The sequence below is a fragment of the Nematostella vectensis genome, chromosome 6, assembly GCF_932526225.1.
Source record: "Nematostella vectensis chromosome 6, jaNemVect1.1, whole genome shotgun sequence".
NCBI lineage: Eukaryota > Metazoa > Cnidaria > Anthozoa > Actiniaria > Edwardsiidae > Nematostella > Nematostella vectensis.
In genome coordinates this window covers 9,179,622-9,195,068 of record NC_064039.1, presented here as the reverse complement: position 1 = coordinate 9,195,068, position 15,447 = coordinate 9,179,622, and the positions used below count along the sequence as shown (strand labels likewise).

Here is a 15,447-nt window from a genome sequence, read left to right as displayed (position 1 = left end):
GCACCAAATCATTTTTTTTAATTGAGCTGTACTTAAATCAATATGTAAAGTCGTGAAGACAGAATCCAAACGATTGACAGGCCATTTCTGTCAGGCTTCTCCCAGGAGACAACGGTGATTCATGGACTGAAAAACCGCACCATGAAAATACCACGATGACAAACACTTTCCCTGCATCGAAGTTCTGCTTCGCTCTTATTATTAAGCGGATGGAGGGGGCGTAGGAAATTAACGCTTTTTGAAATACATGTTTACGGAGTTCCACATAACTGAGTCCTAGGACCACCTGTTGCCCAATATATTTTGATAGACATTGTGGGATATTGAGAATAGTTGTCAGAAAGACTTCAAGAGTTTTCTGTCTAGCAGAAAAATAGACAAAAAGAAATTAAGTAAAGATTGCCGCGAATATATGTGATCTAAACCATGATTTTGAACTCAAAGTAGCTGTATCGCAGTACATATCAATATTTGGGTGACCTTCAAACCCGCTCGGTCAATCTCTGGGAGGCCTGGGTCTAAGGGCTTTTCAAGATTAGTAAGATACAAATTTGACCAAGCTGTCAGGTTTTTTGACAAATTCTTGCCGCGAGTCTCAAATTGACAGGAATCAGCATTTTTCACCATATTTTCTGTAGATCAGGGAGCGGGAAAACTTTAGCTTTTCTAAATATGGGCATCAATGACCATATAAGGCAATGCAAACGAAGGACACTATCCTTAAGGAATATGTTTGATATGGAAAAACCAAATCTATGAACAGGATTTCTTTAAAAAAATTTAGAAAGTTTAAAGGAAGGGTTGCTTTTTCTTGGCCCACGATATGTTCTGACACTGTCCCTTTAAGTAAGCACAGGTTGCTTGTTAGAATCGACATCTCGCTCTCTCTTCCATGGCCTTATTTATCTGACGCTAGGAGACCATTCACATAACTGTCTATTCCAAACTACTGATAATTCAGGCATTCGTTAATGTATTTCTGGCGACGGCTCGCGGTGCGCTAGACAAAGATAAGGAAATTCTAGAAAGAGCTCATTGCCTTAAAGAGCAAAACAAGTTGTAGGTAGATTATTCTTTTGTCGAAGGGGACAATATTTAGTTCTTCAAAAAGTGGTTTTGAAGGTGCATCCCATTTCTTATCGAGGATAACCCGCGCACATCGTTTCTGGAACTTGACCAAATCGTCGATGTGTTGCTTTTTGGTCGAGCCCCAGACGATAGCACCATAGTCTAATATTGGCTGTATGAGCGAATGGTAGAACAGGGTTCTTGCTTTAAGTGACAGGAATTGAATGAACTGAATGATGAGTGCGCACGCATGCTTATAGCTGGAATGGCCTATTCATAGATCCGACGAGCGCACGAATAACCAATCAGAAAGCAGCAAATAGAATCCAGCTTAGTGCAGCCCAAATGTCCCACAAATTGTACAACATGTAGGATGAGGTCTGAGAATCCTGCTCGGGTTTATCTAAAATATAGACGTTTATAGGGGTTTTCCTGCGACTTGGGAAATAAAAGACGGTCACCTAACATGACAGAAATTGGTTTGTTGTCCAATCTTGGTGAGAAGCATAGAAATAGATAACTACAAGTTTGGTTGTTATGGAAACGACCCGAATCCAGCTCGAAATACGAAAACTTGGAAATGATAAGATAAAGCGGTGCTCTCTTCGGTAGGTACAGTACTACGTGTTTATGTGCTTTCAAATCTATTTTTATCAACTTGCAGTGATTTATTTTCGGGGAAAAGTAGAAGAGAATGCCGAATTCGCTGCTTACGCCTGACTTTTAACTACAAGTTTTATCGGCAAATGTCAAGATTTACAGCAATAATATAAACGAGTCTCATTCTTATATGTAATTGAAGTAACCTAGGTAATATCAAACACAAGTTTAATGGTAGGACTTACACTGTTCTTGTATATGTGGTTTGTTTGCTTTTTGTTTTTCGTTACTTCGCAGAAATTTAACGTGTTTTTCTGCAATTTGAGTCCAACTCTACACTAAAAGTGGCCGGTCAAAGAACTTTCTACGCTGACCGGAAGATGCTTATTTTGCTTGTCCAGATTCGCAGAAAAATATCTCAAACCAATCTTTTTGCCGTCGATTGCCGACTTTTTGTGGGACATTTGTGGGACCACATGGCTGTTATTGCATCATCTCTTTCCTGATTGGCTATTCGTGCGCTCGTGATTGACATGTCGGATCTATGAATTGAAGAAGGAAGTGGAGATACAGTTTGGATTAGTGGGTAGACCTTTTGGTTATCGGATAAACTTTTAGTTATCCGAGTTCGTTATCGGAGCCCAACTGTTAGTTTCTTTTGTGGAAGCAGAAAATGATTTGAGCCTAATGTCCATCTAGCTAGAACCTCAAAATAGAGATTAGTTTATTTGACTTCAGAGATCTTGAGAAGCCTAGGTGGCGCAGTTGGGTCGCAGTACCTGTGCCTATCACCACTGGGTTCCGAGTTCGATTCCCGATTCCGAAATGAGTTGAGTTAGTTGGTCTCGCCTTTGTTTCGAGGGTTTTTATCCGGGTTCTTCGGTTTTCCTCCCTTCACAAAACAAGCAATTTCGTAATTAAGCTCTATCAATTCAGCATCTACTGTAGCTGAAATGAGAGTTATTAGCTACTCCAATAAATTTATTTATTATTCATTCATTATCTTCCTATAAATTACCTGATCACGAGGTAAATATCTGAAGTATTCTTGCTTTGCAGGCACATCAAGATGAACCACACAATCCTGACCAACTTGGCAACCGCTAAACCATCGAACAACACTCTCAGCAACGTGACATCACCAAATGCAGAGGAGATGGAGTCTTCCACAGCGCAAAAAGTGATCTCTTCAATAGCCATGTCCGCGCTAATACTGCTCTCCGTATCGGGTAACGCTCTGGTCATAGCGTCCTTCTACCAGTACAAACGCATACGGCGAAGTGTCACCAACTGCTTCATCGTGTCTCTGGCTGTGAGTGACCTCATGGTGGCGTTCTTGTCGGAGCCGTTCTGGCTGTCATACGAGATCACTCAGTGGCGACACATTCCTGAGCATTGGGACATCAACGCGCTGGTCAGTTTTTGGCTTGTGTTGGACATTGTGTGCGCAGTGTCTTCCATCGCTAACCTGATGTTCATCTCCATCGATCGGTACTTCGCCATCAAGAGCCCTCTCTCGCACCACACCAAGATGACCACGTACACATCCAAGTGGATCATCTTAGGTTTGTGGGGCTACGCAAGCGGGACGGGCTGCATCGTGCTTCTTCACTGGCCATGGCGGTTCCTCCTCATCTTTATCATCGGCTTCCTCGTCCCGCTCATCATCATGGTCTTCTGTTACGCGGGAATCCTCGTCGTTGTCTCCTCCAAGGCACGCCTGTCTAACCGAGTAGGCCGGCGTCTAGACAAGGAGTTTAAGACCGCCAAGAGCTTGGGCGTGGTCACAGGGTCTTTTGTGATCTGTTGGCTCCCATTCTTTATCGTTTCCTTATCGCACAAATATTGTATTTCGTGTCGAGTGGCGATTGAGAGCGTCCCTGCGGCGACATCGGCTGTGAAGTGGCTACACTACCTTAACAGCTGCCTTAACCCCATCATCTACGCTTTCCTAAACCCGACCTTCAAAGTTGCCTTCCGAAATCTTTTTCGTAAAATCTGCAACAGCACCCAAGGTACGATCAGGGATCACTCGTTTTCGCTGTCCTTCAGGCAGACGACAACGAAGCACGCCACCAAAATCACCTCGATGCGCCGGTCGTCAAACAAAGGAGAGAAAGAAGTAAAGGAAAACGGAAATCTTCTCAACGGCAATACCCCAGCAAAGAACACAAAGGCAAACCCAGGAAGGAAGCTACGATTCAAGACACCGTTAGAGGAGTCTTTCGATGACTCGTCGTCAACAGAAAAAAGAAACGAGAAGCTACGACAAGGACGCCTCGGCTCAACGGAACCGCTAATAGAAGACCTACTGGCACCCTGCATACCTCCAAGACCTGGTAACGGGCACCTCCAAATACCAGAACACGACGACGAAGATGTCCCCACGCTGCCACCAAGGCCAAGGGATCTCGGGAATTCAACCAACACGAAGCAGCTCAACGCTGATCAACCATACTCCCTGCCGTCAATCATTAAGAGGAGCCCTGATAAAGATGATCACGATTACGCACAAAATATCCCTCGAAACAGAGACTCTATACTGAGCGACTCGAACAACAACCCCGGCGACTGTTCGACAGAGAGACTTATTCCAAAGTCCAGAGGGGGATACACCTCGTTGGATAGTCTGGCAAGGGGCGCGGGGAGTCCTGAGATGCGATATAGTCGCTCCATGGACTTGGGATGTGCTCTGAGCGATAAGGACGCTACGAAGGCCAAGCTTTATGCTTCACTAGAGACTGGGATCGATACGCAGTTTACCACGCTGCTTGATAAGGAGAGTAATATGTGCTATTTATTGGTCGACGGGAAACTGCTCTCAGACAACGATATTAAGACGTCAAATGTTTGACACCTGTCAATAAACCAAACCTGGACCAATCAAATTGAGGTAAATTGGGGCCTTGTGAAGATGGTAAAAAGATAAACAACTTTGACAGGACTTGTTTGACACCTATCTCAATAAACCGAACCTGAATCAATAATATTGAGGTATATTGGGGCCTTGTGAGGACGGTGGTAAGATCATCAACTGAGACAGGACCTGTCACCTGTCAATAAACCTAACCTGAACTAATCCAATTGAGGCCTTGGCAGGAAGGTGGCAAGGTAACCACTGAAAATCTCCGGATTAATACTGGGTTTCCATTGTACTGCCTTCTGTACTGTCTGTCCATACCATACAGGTGTGGTCTAGGGGGCGAGTGAAATACCTATAGTAGTTGAAGAGTAGTAGCTGAGTAAGGACAGTGTGTCCTTACTCATCTACATTAGGAATGGAACACTGCTTGCCTTCTACTAAAGATCACAAAACGGTTTGGGGTAGAAAGGAAATCAGTGAAAGCCATATATAAAATTTTTGTTTTCAAATTCTGTTTCTGTGGTAAGCTCAAGAGCAAAGCACAAATATAACACAAATTAGAATTGGTCAAACACAACAGGCGCGTCCCCGGATTGGCTGACAGGAAGGTAGGAGGGGGTAGGTACCAGTGGAAAAGAATTGTATTTGACGATCCTTAAATAAGAAATGACCAGCTTTTTGGCGGCCAAGGGGGGTGCAGAGTCATAGGTATAATATGGAAAAAGGATAGTATTTGCACCCCCCTGTGTAAGTGCGCCTGCACAAGCCCAAGAAAATCGTGCGTTCTCTTCGTAGACCCTTCAAATATGGTTCCATTATTAATGGTTAGGGTTAGGGACACTTAAGTGAACCATACATGAATGACCTACTGATCTCTTGAACACTTGCTCTTGCGTAGGAAAATTACGTGCATTGCGCTCGCTTGCGTAGAGATAACCAGTCTTTACAAATGGTACCACTATACTTAGAAATTACATGGACGTCTATAAATATTTATGCGAGTTCCTTAAAGTCTTGCAATCTATGTTGTAAATATTACAATAAAATATGTTTACATCGAGAGACTTATAGGTCTCGGCTTATAGTCTTATAGGTCTCGCCGGGTATTGAGATACACTTGTCGCACGTTATGCACATTTCGCTATTGGGCGAGACCGAGGGAAATTGACTAACTCGTTGTTACCAAACTAGATGCAAAGCCAACAAGGGGGTAAACAATATAACTTTGAGGTTGAAGGGTTTTTTGGTGAGTAACTGGTATGCATTATACCTATGTGTCGTAGCCCGCGGTGGTTCATGGGTAGCCTATAAACGGCTGAATACTTGTATATGAAAGCCTTGTGAATGTTCATAAGAATGTAAACAAAAAAATACTGCAGCTTGAGAAACCTGGATTTGTATTTTATTCGCGCTTATTTTATTATTTTACTTGATACTTATGAAGCACTGCAGTTTACGACACACAGATTCTCCGAGTGAAACCTTATTTGAAATAGGTGTATGTGTGATTTTTTTTCTTTGGACCAAACGATGCTGGGATTTATTTTAGACTTTTTTATCACCCCCCCCCCCCCCCCAAAAAAAAAAGCCTCCCCCTCTTGCTCAAAATTTCGGCCCCTTAATAGTGCTTTCCCTCAAGGGTCACATCACATTTAAACGATCAAAATATTAAACCAAACTGTAGAAACTGGCAAGATATTATCAGATAGTACTATTTTACAAAGGCCTCTTCTGAGGAAATTATGTTTTAATTTGATGTTAAAATTCGATTCAATAATATTCAGGCTTGCTGTGAATGCAGTGTCAATGCCAAAGTACGCAGCTCTTACAAGCTGCAATTTGATTGGGCAAATGAACAATTTCCGCACCTCGACACAAGGAACGAGAAGAATAGAGACAAAAGAACTCCTTTGTGTAACAAAGATGATAGGAGACAAAGCAGCTGCGTACTTACTCCGCATAAACTCAGTGTTCTTCAATGTGTATTTCCAGAAAATATCCATACCCCCCATTTAGGGGGTCGGAGGTATGACACCCCACCCCTGGAAAAAGATAATTACAGTAACTGTTAAGGAAAAAGGGCATTTCCCCCCCCCCCCCCCCGCCCCTCTGGAAATTCCTGGGCGTCTGAACACCTCCCCCCCGGAATTTCCAATCCCCTCAATGGGGGGGTATGGATATTTTTTGGAACTACAAAATTTGAAACGAACTATCTGCAACCCCATCTAGAAAGATAATGTGAAGTTCTTTTTTCTTATTTCGTTTATCTCGTGGTAGTGGTTTTGGAGAAAGAGTTGCTTTGCATTACATTATATTATAAACAACATAGAAAGACTTATAGTGTTTATTTGAACGTTTTAGTGCTGATTGTTATAGGTATATCTAAGCTGTACAAATTGGATGCTCCCTTCGGGACGTGCAGTTTATGTACAAGTTTTGCGTTATCTCTAGGATTTGTAAGCGCAACACGTGGTAAAGAGGGCCTACCAAGAGTTGCCTTGAATGACAGTCGCACGATAAGAATACGGCAATTACACTTGGTCATTAGGCCGATCACTTGGTCAAAGAAGAGCAAGCAACAGCTTCGGGTCCATGCGGATGGTAAAAGAGTACGAGTGTGACAAGATAAGTTTTATGACTGTTAGAGAATATCCATTGTCATTTCTTTCAATAAATTAATTTTTGGGAAAAAAAACTATTGTAAACTAGCTATTATTTCCTAACAATCAATACTTCCCTGCTTCCCAAACCCCCCTCCCACCCCCCCCCCCCTCAATCCCCACCCCACCCTACGAATTTACAGCATCATGACAAGCTATCATTCAAATATGCCCCTTTCGTATATATTAAAGCATTGAGTACAATTAGCTTTGATCGTGTATCATGGAAGATATATAAGAATTTAAAATCAAATTTTGGTTCTTGAGTCAAAATTTTTAAGTTGAGTTTTCTTTTTTTTTTGGTCGAATACTAATGGTACATATATCTAGATACTCTGCATATCTTGCAGTACGGAAGGCTTCGATGCTCCCTCGGTATTGAGTTCGGATAACGTTGGATAACAAAAAGTCTTGCAGTTTCCATGAGAGAACAACCATGTCAGCTCATCGAGTGTGTAGGTTCCGGCTCAGTAGTATTGATATGATGCTAACATACTTACTGGTGAAGTGCGGATGAGTTGTAAGCTATTCCGCTTTGGCTACCTTGAAAGTTCTTCTGTGTATAGGTTCATCGAGTGTATAGGTTCCGGCAACTATTAATATAATGCTAAGATGGAGAAGAACGGGTGTGTTGTAAGCTATTCCACCTTTAACCTGCTTGCCAAGTCCTTCTGTGTATAGGTTGATCGAGTGTATAGGTTCCGGCAACTATTAATATAATGCTAAGATGGAGAAGAACGGGTGTGTTGTAAGCTATTCCACCTTTAACCTACTTGCCAAGTCCTTCTGTGTATAGGTTCATCTAGTGTATAGGTTCCGGCAACTGTTAATATAATGCTAAGATGGAGAAGAACGGATGTGTTGTAAGCTATTCCACCTTTAACCTACTGGCGTAATCCTCTTGTCTCTTCTGCCGGTACTCCGGTTTTACAGCACTTCGCTTGAGTTGTCCGTCCCTATGGCAATAAACACGTGATCTCAAGTCAGACTAATGATAGCCGATTGAGCTGTTCAAATGAGGCTTTGATTGTAACTGAGGGAAGGTGAACCGGTGTAGCGAACTCGTCTGTGACAACGCCCTCTTAGAGCTCGACCCGGATCACGTGAGAGGGTTCACTCACCATATTAGGTCAACTAGCCCTCCCTGAGCTGCGATCTCTGCTTTTACTCGATTTGCAAACTGCACCGGCGATTCGTCCTCCTGCAAGCATTAATGATTTTATCTAGAGCAGAAATGATCAAGACATGAAAAACATGTAGCGATTTACAAGGAAATCAATTGCCAAACGTCATGATTCACGGAAGAAATTTTTGTGAGCATCGATTATGGGTGAGAAGTAATAATGATGTAATCAGTGTGCGCGAGCAGTAACAATTACGTCACAGTATCAGTAAGCGATAATGATGACGTCATGGTATCAGGGAGCGGTAATGATGACGTCATGGTATCAGTGAGCGGTAATGATGACATCACAGTATGTGCGAGCGGTAAAGATGGTATCAAAGTATATGCAAGCAGTAACAATGGCATGTGCGAGTCGTAATAATGACATCATGATATATAAGAGAGGTAACAATAACGTAACAGTATGATCAAGCAGTAATGAAAACATCACAATTGTTGCAAGTAATAGCGATGACGTCACAGTATGTGCGAGCGGTAAAGATGGTATCAAAGTTTATGCAAGCAATAACAATGGCATGCGCGAGTCGAAATGATGCCGTCATGATATATCAGAGAGGTAACGATGACGTAACAGTATGATCAAGCAGTAATGAAAACATCACAATTGTTGCAAGTAAAAACGACGACGTCACAGTATGTGCGAGCGGTAACGATGGTATCAAAGTTTATGCAAGCAGTAACAATGGCATGTGCGAGTCGAAATAATGACGTCATTGATATATAAGAGAGGTAACGATGACGTAACAGTATGATAAAGCAGTAATGAAAACACCACAATTGTTGCAAGTAAAAACGATGACGTCACAGTATGTGCGAGAAGTAAGGATGACGTCACAGTATGTGTGTGCGTTAATAATGACGTCACATCCGCGTACCCGCTTGTACATCGGCTTCAAGTACCATACGTCACACACCAGCGCCCAGCTCGTCATCAGACTAAAGAGGTACTGCCCAAAACTCTCAGAGCTCGAGTTCCAAAACGCATCGCCAAACGTAGAGTCATACTGAAACAAAATTTTGACACTTAGAATGCCTCCTTATTGTTTTCTTATTGAGATGAGTCTATGGCTATTCAGGGCTTCTGGAATTACGCGGAAAAAAACTCAAAATTACGCGGGATTCTTTGCTAAATAACGCGCTAACTTACGCGGAAAATCAATCATTACGCGCTAAATTACGCGGGATTTTGCAATACATTTTTAAAAATCAAAATTTTGCGGGATTCTTTACTGAATTACGCGCTAAATTACACGGAATATCAACTATTAGACCCAAACATTTTGTTTACATTTTGTGCCGAAGGAAAGCACGAAATAACTTGAAAAGGTTAATTTTTTGCGTGAAAATATCTACTAGCCACCAGCCAATTAAAAAAGGTATTTTATTATTAGTCCTAGGCCTTCGCGGTTTAGCAAAGAACGCCTAGTCATTTTATTTGTTTTCAAAATTCAGTTCGAAATATCGCACTCTTACGAAGAATATCTCTTTTTTTCTGAGAAATAGAGGTAAGAACCCTAAAAGAACACATCAGCTGTGCAATTAAATGTTTTGTCTTTCAAAATTTAGCCAAATTACGCGGAAATTTGTGGATTACGCGGAAAAAGCTAAATTACGCGCTTCCGCACAAGCGCGTAATTCCAGAAGCCCTGGCTATTGTGGTCTATGATCTTACAAACAGTGGTACCTATACCTTTATTGTTTAGAAGTAATGTGTTCCCACCAAAAAATAAAACATAAGCATGATGACAAGTATGACGCAGGAGTTGGAGGATTTTATCTAAACCCAGAGATTTTTTTTTTGCTTATTACTTTCTTCTTTTTTACCAGAGATGCTTCTAAATATTTAAACTCTCCCCTGGTTTGATTAAAGTCAGCAAAAAACTCACCTTTATGGCAACGGGATATATAACACCTCCAATCTCAAAACTGCCCTTCTTAAACATCATGACGGACGTGTTGTTGATACAAGTGCCTGGAAAACAAACACTTACACACTTAGTGCACAAGTACAAATCATGCACATAGTAAAAATGTATGTCACAGACAGTGTGCAAGTACGAATCCAAAGGTAAAAAAAACAACAGGAAAAACTATATGCTTACCCTCTGGAAATATCAAAATCGGGTTTTTGGTGTCATCCTCTACATGCTCCTTTAATCTAAGAAAGAAAAAAAACTTCAAAAAATTAACACAAACAATTCATAGAAATCCTTTAGAGCAAAAACCCACTGTCATTCATTGACTTAAAGTAATCTTGGAGAAAATGGCTTTTGGAGAATAGGTTTTACCAATGAGAGCATCAGCTTTACTTTCGCATTTGAGCACCTTGAATTATACTGCTTTGTAAAGTACTACAGTACAAATGTTTTCTCATCATTGGAAACATACTTATGAAGTAGATGTTATACAAAATTTTAAAAAAATGATAATTATAACCAACTGACCTTCTTGTGACAATTATTCGGTCTTTCATCTCTGATCTTTCAAACCAGATGTGGTCTTGTGTTTTTTCCAGGACTTTTTCAATAAAACCAAAAAGTCCAGGCTGCCTTTGTCCAACCTAGAGAATGACCAGCCAATCAAGCACAAGCTGAAAGGATATTCCTCCCTGGAAGAAAACTTTCCATAAAAGTAGACGGGGTTGATTGTCCTATCATTTAAGGTATTAAAATTCGACAAGCTGCTGTCACCTAGTAAACCACAAGGGTTTGACCTAACCACGTCCAATCAATTTTTTAAGGAGTTAGGCAGGCAGATGACTTAGCAGAGTACAGAATACAATGTTCATCTGTACTGTATCTGTTATGTCATGCTCTCCTTTGGAGGTATGATAATATGAAATAAAAATATTCATAATAAAAACAAATTCAGCTTACCATGGAATAACAGTTATCACACTGCAGTATGAGAACATCGATAGGAGAAGTGTGATTTGCAACACAAATTCCACCTCCCTTAGCCATGTTCTCTCTAAAGTAAATAAGAAAAAAATAAGCATCAACATCACTACTTATCATAATCTATTTCATATTATCTGATTATCATTTTATTAAAATCATACTTATTGTGGGATCTGATGACTGCAGAGGTAGCCTTGGACAAGATTCTAAAGCTTGCCAGCATAAACACCCGCTCCAGCTTCTTCCTGAAACTAAAAAATGCAGCATATAACAATGTACTGTTCTGTCTAAATATGTATTCCTAAACAAGTAGTATGGGAAGTTTTAATCAAATTGTTCTTCTATGTTTGAAAAAGTAAAACAGATAAGAGAGTAATAAATATTAAACACCCAACCAGCATTCACCCCTTTTGCTCTGAAAGGAATGAAGGGTGTAAAAATGTATTAAGGAACCCTGTTTTCAAAAGTACAAGACATAGTCTTGTAAGATTTTATTGTATGTGAGGGTTGTTAAAAAAATGACCTTCAGAGAAGGTAATTTACCTTATCTTACCTGCAGAGTGTAGAAGTCTTTAAATCCCTTCAAGTATAGAACTACTAATATCACTTACCTTGACTGGGGCAGCTGTGATAGAAAAGCTGTACTCAGAGTTAGAACTGTTAATCCTATGGAGAAGATTGTAACCCTAAAAAAAAAAATAGCATTACCACCAAGGATAACAGGTTATAAAGGCAACCCCATTAACTAGCAACTGTAATTAATCAATCATACTCAGTCATTAGGACACAGAAAGAGACCAACTCATCCCAGTATACCACACACAAAAAAACCTCTTTATTTGACAAATAACTTTGGGATCAACATTTGGCTAAATTCCAATGAAATCCATTTGTTTTCCTAACTCTTCAGACAGCTTCGAAAATTTGTGTCTAAACCCTAGATCCTCCAAAACAACTCAAATTTCTTTATACCTCGATTAAGGGAAAAAACATCTGTAAAGAAACTGGCAATATACTTTAAGCTTGTATTAATCAAAGTGAGGTGCTCTTAAACTTACCTGACAGGCAAAAGAACAAAATATCTGAACAGGCCACCAAGAACCCAAACAAAAGACAACCTTTTGCTGTTGGAAAAGATAGAGAAATCACAATCTCCACTTGGTGTAAGGAAGGCTTTTACAAACACCACTTTAAAAAGTAATGGTAAAATTCAGTGTGCTCCAACCTGACATAATGATAGTTCTTATTCGTTCTTGTTAGTAGGTTCCAACACTCCAACTCTATATATAGAGAAAACAGAAGAAGCAAGAGTGATAAGACAAAAAAGCAGTTCATGAGTTTTCTAAGGATTTAGGATGAGGGGGGAGGGGCAACGCTAGAACTTTAGTGTATGCCCCCTACCCCCAAACCCCCCTGGGTCCTATCCCTCACAACACTCACCTTCAGCTGAAAAGCGCTTGGTAACATCGTCATCAATAATAGCCTGTGAAAAATCAAACACAGCATGTAATGTTTAGTGCATTCTGATGACTCTGTATATCTAGAACAACTTGTAAGGTAAAGGGAAAGGTGAATTCTCAGTCCATCTTGAACATACAGTACTGTAAATTAATAACATGTGAGAAAACACCTCCAGCTTAAAATCCTTATCCAAGGAGACTTATTATTCACAAAATCAAATGGAGAAAACCAGGCTTTTGACCTATAGTTGACCTGACCTGTATTAGTACCAGGACCTTGTCATGCCCATACCCAGGGGGGTGCAGGGGGTGCGAACGCACCCCCACACACACACAATGGCCGAAGGTCCATTTTCGGTTCTCAATAGATGTGCTTTTTGTAGACAAAAATATAAAGCATAAGCTAGATCACTCTGGTATGTAGCCAAATCTGACAATAAAGGTCCGGTGGAGATACTGCAAAGGCATAAAAAAATCCCTCTTTGTTCTTTTTGGGGTGGTCAGATTGTTATCAGAGAACCCCCCTCCCCTCGGATCCCCCTCCCCCCCCCCAAAGAAAAATCCTGGGTACGGGCCTGCATGTCTTGAGAGGTTATAACACCAACAGCTATCATGGTGTGACTGAAAAACTCAGTAAATGTTATGGTAGCATAGGTCTGCTATACCTCAACTCCACTTTTACAGAAATCCATTATATCTGCCATCTCAAACTCCCTCTGGAATGTCCCAAATGACCGATTCCTTGGGAGGGGGGACCTTGGAGGCTCAAGGGACTCTTGCTCCCTCGCAATAACTCCTATTGTAATCAGAAACATCATGAGGGGGATAGAATTCAAGAGCACTTCTGATAACACTATATACATGCCAATAGAAATGCATCATGAATATGCAAAGACTAAGAGCACGTGGCAAAAATATTTCAATTTCTACAGAAAAGAACATCACCGAAGCAGTTTTACCACTTTTAGGTAAACCACATACAGTGAGTATAAACACTATGTAGATGTCCAAAGAGCTACTGTGATTGCTCAACCTGGCTATTGAATATTGATCAGTATTTAAGGCATATGTAAGCCATACCATTCGAACCAATTACTTGTTTTGAAACCATTGTCTTTCTGACATGCTGTAAAACAAAAATTTTTATATGGTTATGATACACAACAAAACAACAACAACAATAATAATGAAATAAAAATAATAATAATAAATGACGAGGAGGATGAGGAGGATGATAATAATAATAATAATAATAATAATAATAATACAGAATATTTATATAACACACTGTATACTGTTTTTTGCTGTTTATTTTGTTGTTGTTGTTTTCTTTTTAATTTAAGTAATGATTGTGAATGGCAGTTGAAAGTCATTGCTTAGAAAAACATGTTAAGATAAATTCCAAACATCTTATGTACTGTATGCCCTTAAAAACATAATAATGTCAGGTCTCCAAATATCTTTATTTAAAGCTGTTAAATTTGATTAAGCATTCTTCAAAAGGCACTGTTTTTTGTTTTAAATATTTTGATACATGATTTTTGGTAATGGGCTGCTCAAAGTTCTAATAAATTCCCTCTTAGAACTAAATTTACTCATAATGTAAGTGTTTTATATTACTGTTAGTCTCGTGCTAGTCTACTGTTTACAAACAGTAAATAAAGGTACAGAGGTGTATTCCTTTCAATTGTTACACAATGATCCCACCAAAAAAGTACCAATTGGTCCTCTTTTTCACATGATCCCTTATTTTCATATACTTTTGCTGAAAGGTTATCAAACAACACTGCAATCCTGTTATTAACTATCATAGAAAAGCTACTATATAACGATAATCAAAATTGCCAAAGTTATCCTTACAGAGAAAATATAATACAAAAAGGTAGAAAGCAAGCACTACGATTTCAAAGAATTTAAAACAGATCGAGCGGACGATTTGTTTACTAATACTTGTTTTACATGAGATTTTTGGCTCAGCGCCACTTCATCAATAACATTTTTTCCCCAAAACTATGTCTATAATTAAAATGCGGTCAAAGGTTTAAGCACGTCTTCCTTATAAGCAATATCTGGTTTGCAGACACCTTGTTTAAGTTTGCTTTTCATAAATTAGCAAAAAAAAGAGCAACGATTAAATCCAAACTCTAGAGAAAATAAAACAAGCAAAATTCCAAGCCATTGCTTCGGATACTGATTACGACTTTACCTCGAATATCTTGAACAGAATCTTGACATAGAGATCCCTTATACCAAATGAAAAGCCCAAGGCAGCAGGGATAACTATAAAGCTGAGCGAAAACAAGAAATAACAGAGAGAAATTAACAGACAAGCTGTAAAAACTTCCATTTTGTCTATTGCTTTTGGGGGCCACCGCTGGATCGCAGGTTTAAAGCTCGCTGGATCTCAGGTTTAAAGCTCGCAAGGACGTGTGGGTAATAACAACTAGATCTAAGGTGGCCCATCAGGGTTTGTCTTACGAAAACAGACGGGAAATGAAGTATATATTTTAACTTTGAGTTCAATTGTATCTATCTTATGGGATTCCTCTCGCGGAATGTGAACAAGGTTCGCTTAAAAGAAGATCATTATCCATATTACCATTGATAATTTTACTGTGAAGTAACAGAAGTTCGCATCTGGCTGCATATCATTTGTATTTTCGCCACACAGGGTCAGACGCGTATCCAGGATTGACTGAAGAGGGATCCT

General features: G+C 40.0%; 2 protein-coding genes across 9 annotated transcripts in view; one reads left to right on the top strand and one right to left on the bottom strand.

The window, feature by feature from the left end:
* Positions 1 to 5,593, top strand: part of LOC5508611 (D(1)-like dopamine receptor) — a 30,635-nt gene extending 25,042 nt beyond the window's left edge. For 7 of the 8 annotated variants that reach the window (XM_032377347.2, XM_032377348.2, XM_048729285.1 and 4 more), the window contains one exon: positions 2,728 to 5,593. In XM_032377347.2, the coding sequence (XP_032233238.1) occupies positions 2,738 to 4,522 (1,785 nt within the window). In that variant the 5' untranslated portion in view covers positions 2,728 to 2,737 and the 3' untranslated portion in view covers positions 4,523 to 5,593. Of the gene's footprint in view, positions 1 to 809; positions 1,677 to 2,727 lie in introns of those variants that run through there. The other variant, XM_048729284.1, reaches the window with a different exon arrangement.
* A 1,268-nt stretch (positions 5,594 to 6,861) lies between these two features.
* LOC5508610 (glycerol-3-phosphate acyltransferase 3) lies at positions 6,862 to 15,124 on the bottom strand. Its single transcript, XM_032377345.2, has 15 exons — positions 14,944 to 15,124; positions 13,818 to 13,863; positions 13,403 to 13,533; positions 12,718 to 12,760; positions 12,503 to 12,557; positions 12,336 to 12,401; positions 11,889 to 11,963; positions 11,439 to 11,528; positions 11,254 to 11,347; positions 10,822 to 10,937; positions 10,480 to 10,535; positions 10,264 to 10,349; positions 9,253 to 9,381; positions 8,313 to 8,392; positions 6,862 to 8,147 (listed from the first exon to the last, which is right to left on the bottom strand). Exons 1-15 carry the CDS (start codon positions 15,082 to 15,084, stop codon positions 8,060 to 8,062), a joined length of 1,296 nt encoding a protein of 431 aa, XP_032233236.1. The 5' UTR covers positions 15,085 to 15,124; the 3' UTR covers positions 6,862 to 8,059.
* Positions 15,125 to 15,447: the final 323 nt, after the last annotated feature.

Excerpts from the sequence above, each read along its gene's own strand:
- LOC5508610 (XM_032377345.2), bottom strand. The coding sequence starts at position 15,084 with ATGGAAGTTTTTACAGCTTGTCTGTTAATTTCTCTCTGTTATTTCTTG. Across the intron at positions 9,382-10,263 it reads TATATCCCGTTGCCATAAAG|TATGACTCTACGTTTGGCGA; the intron begins GTGAGTTTTTTG and ends ATTTTGTTTCAG. Across the intron at positions 8,148-8,312 it reads GGGCTAGTTGACCTAATATG|GGACGGACAACTCAAGCGAA; the intron begins GTGAGTGAACCC and ends TTATTGCCATAG.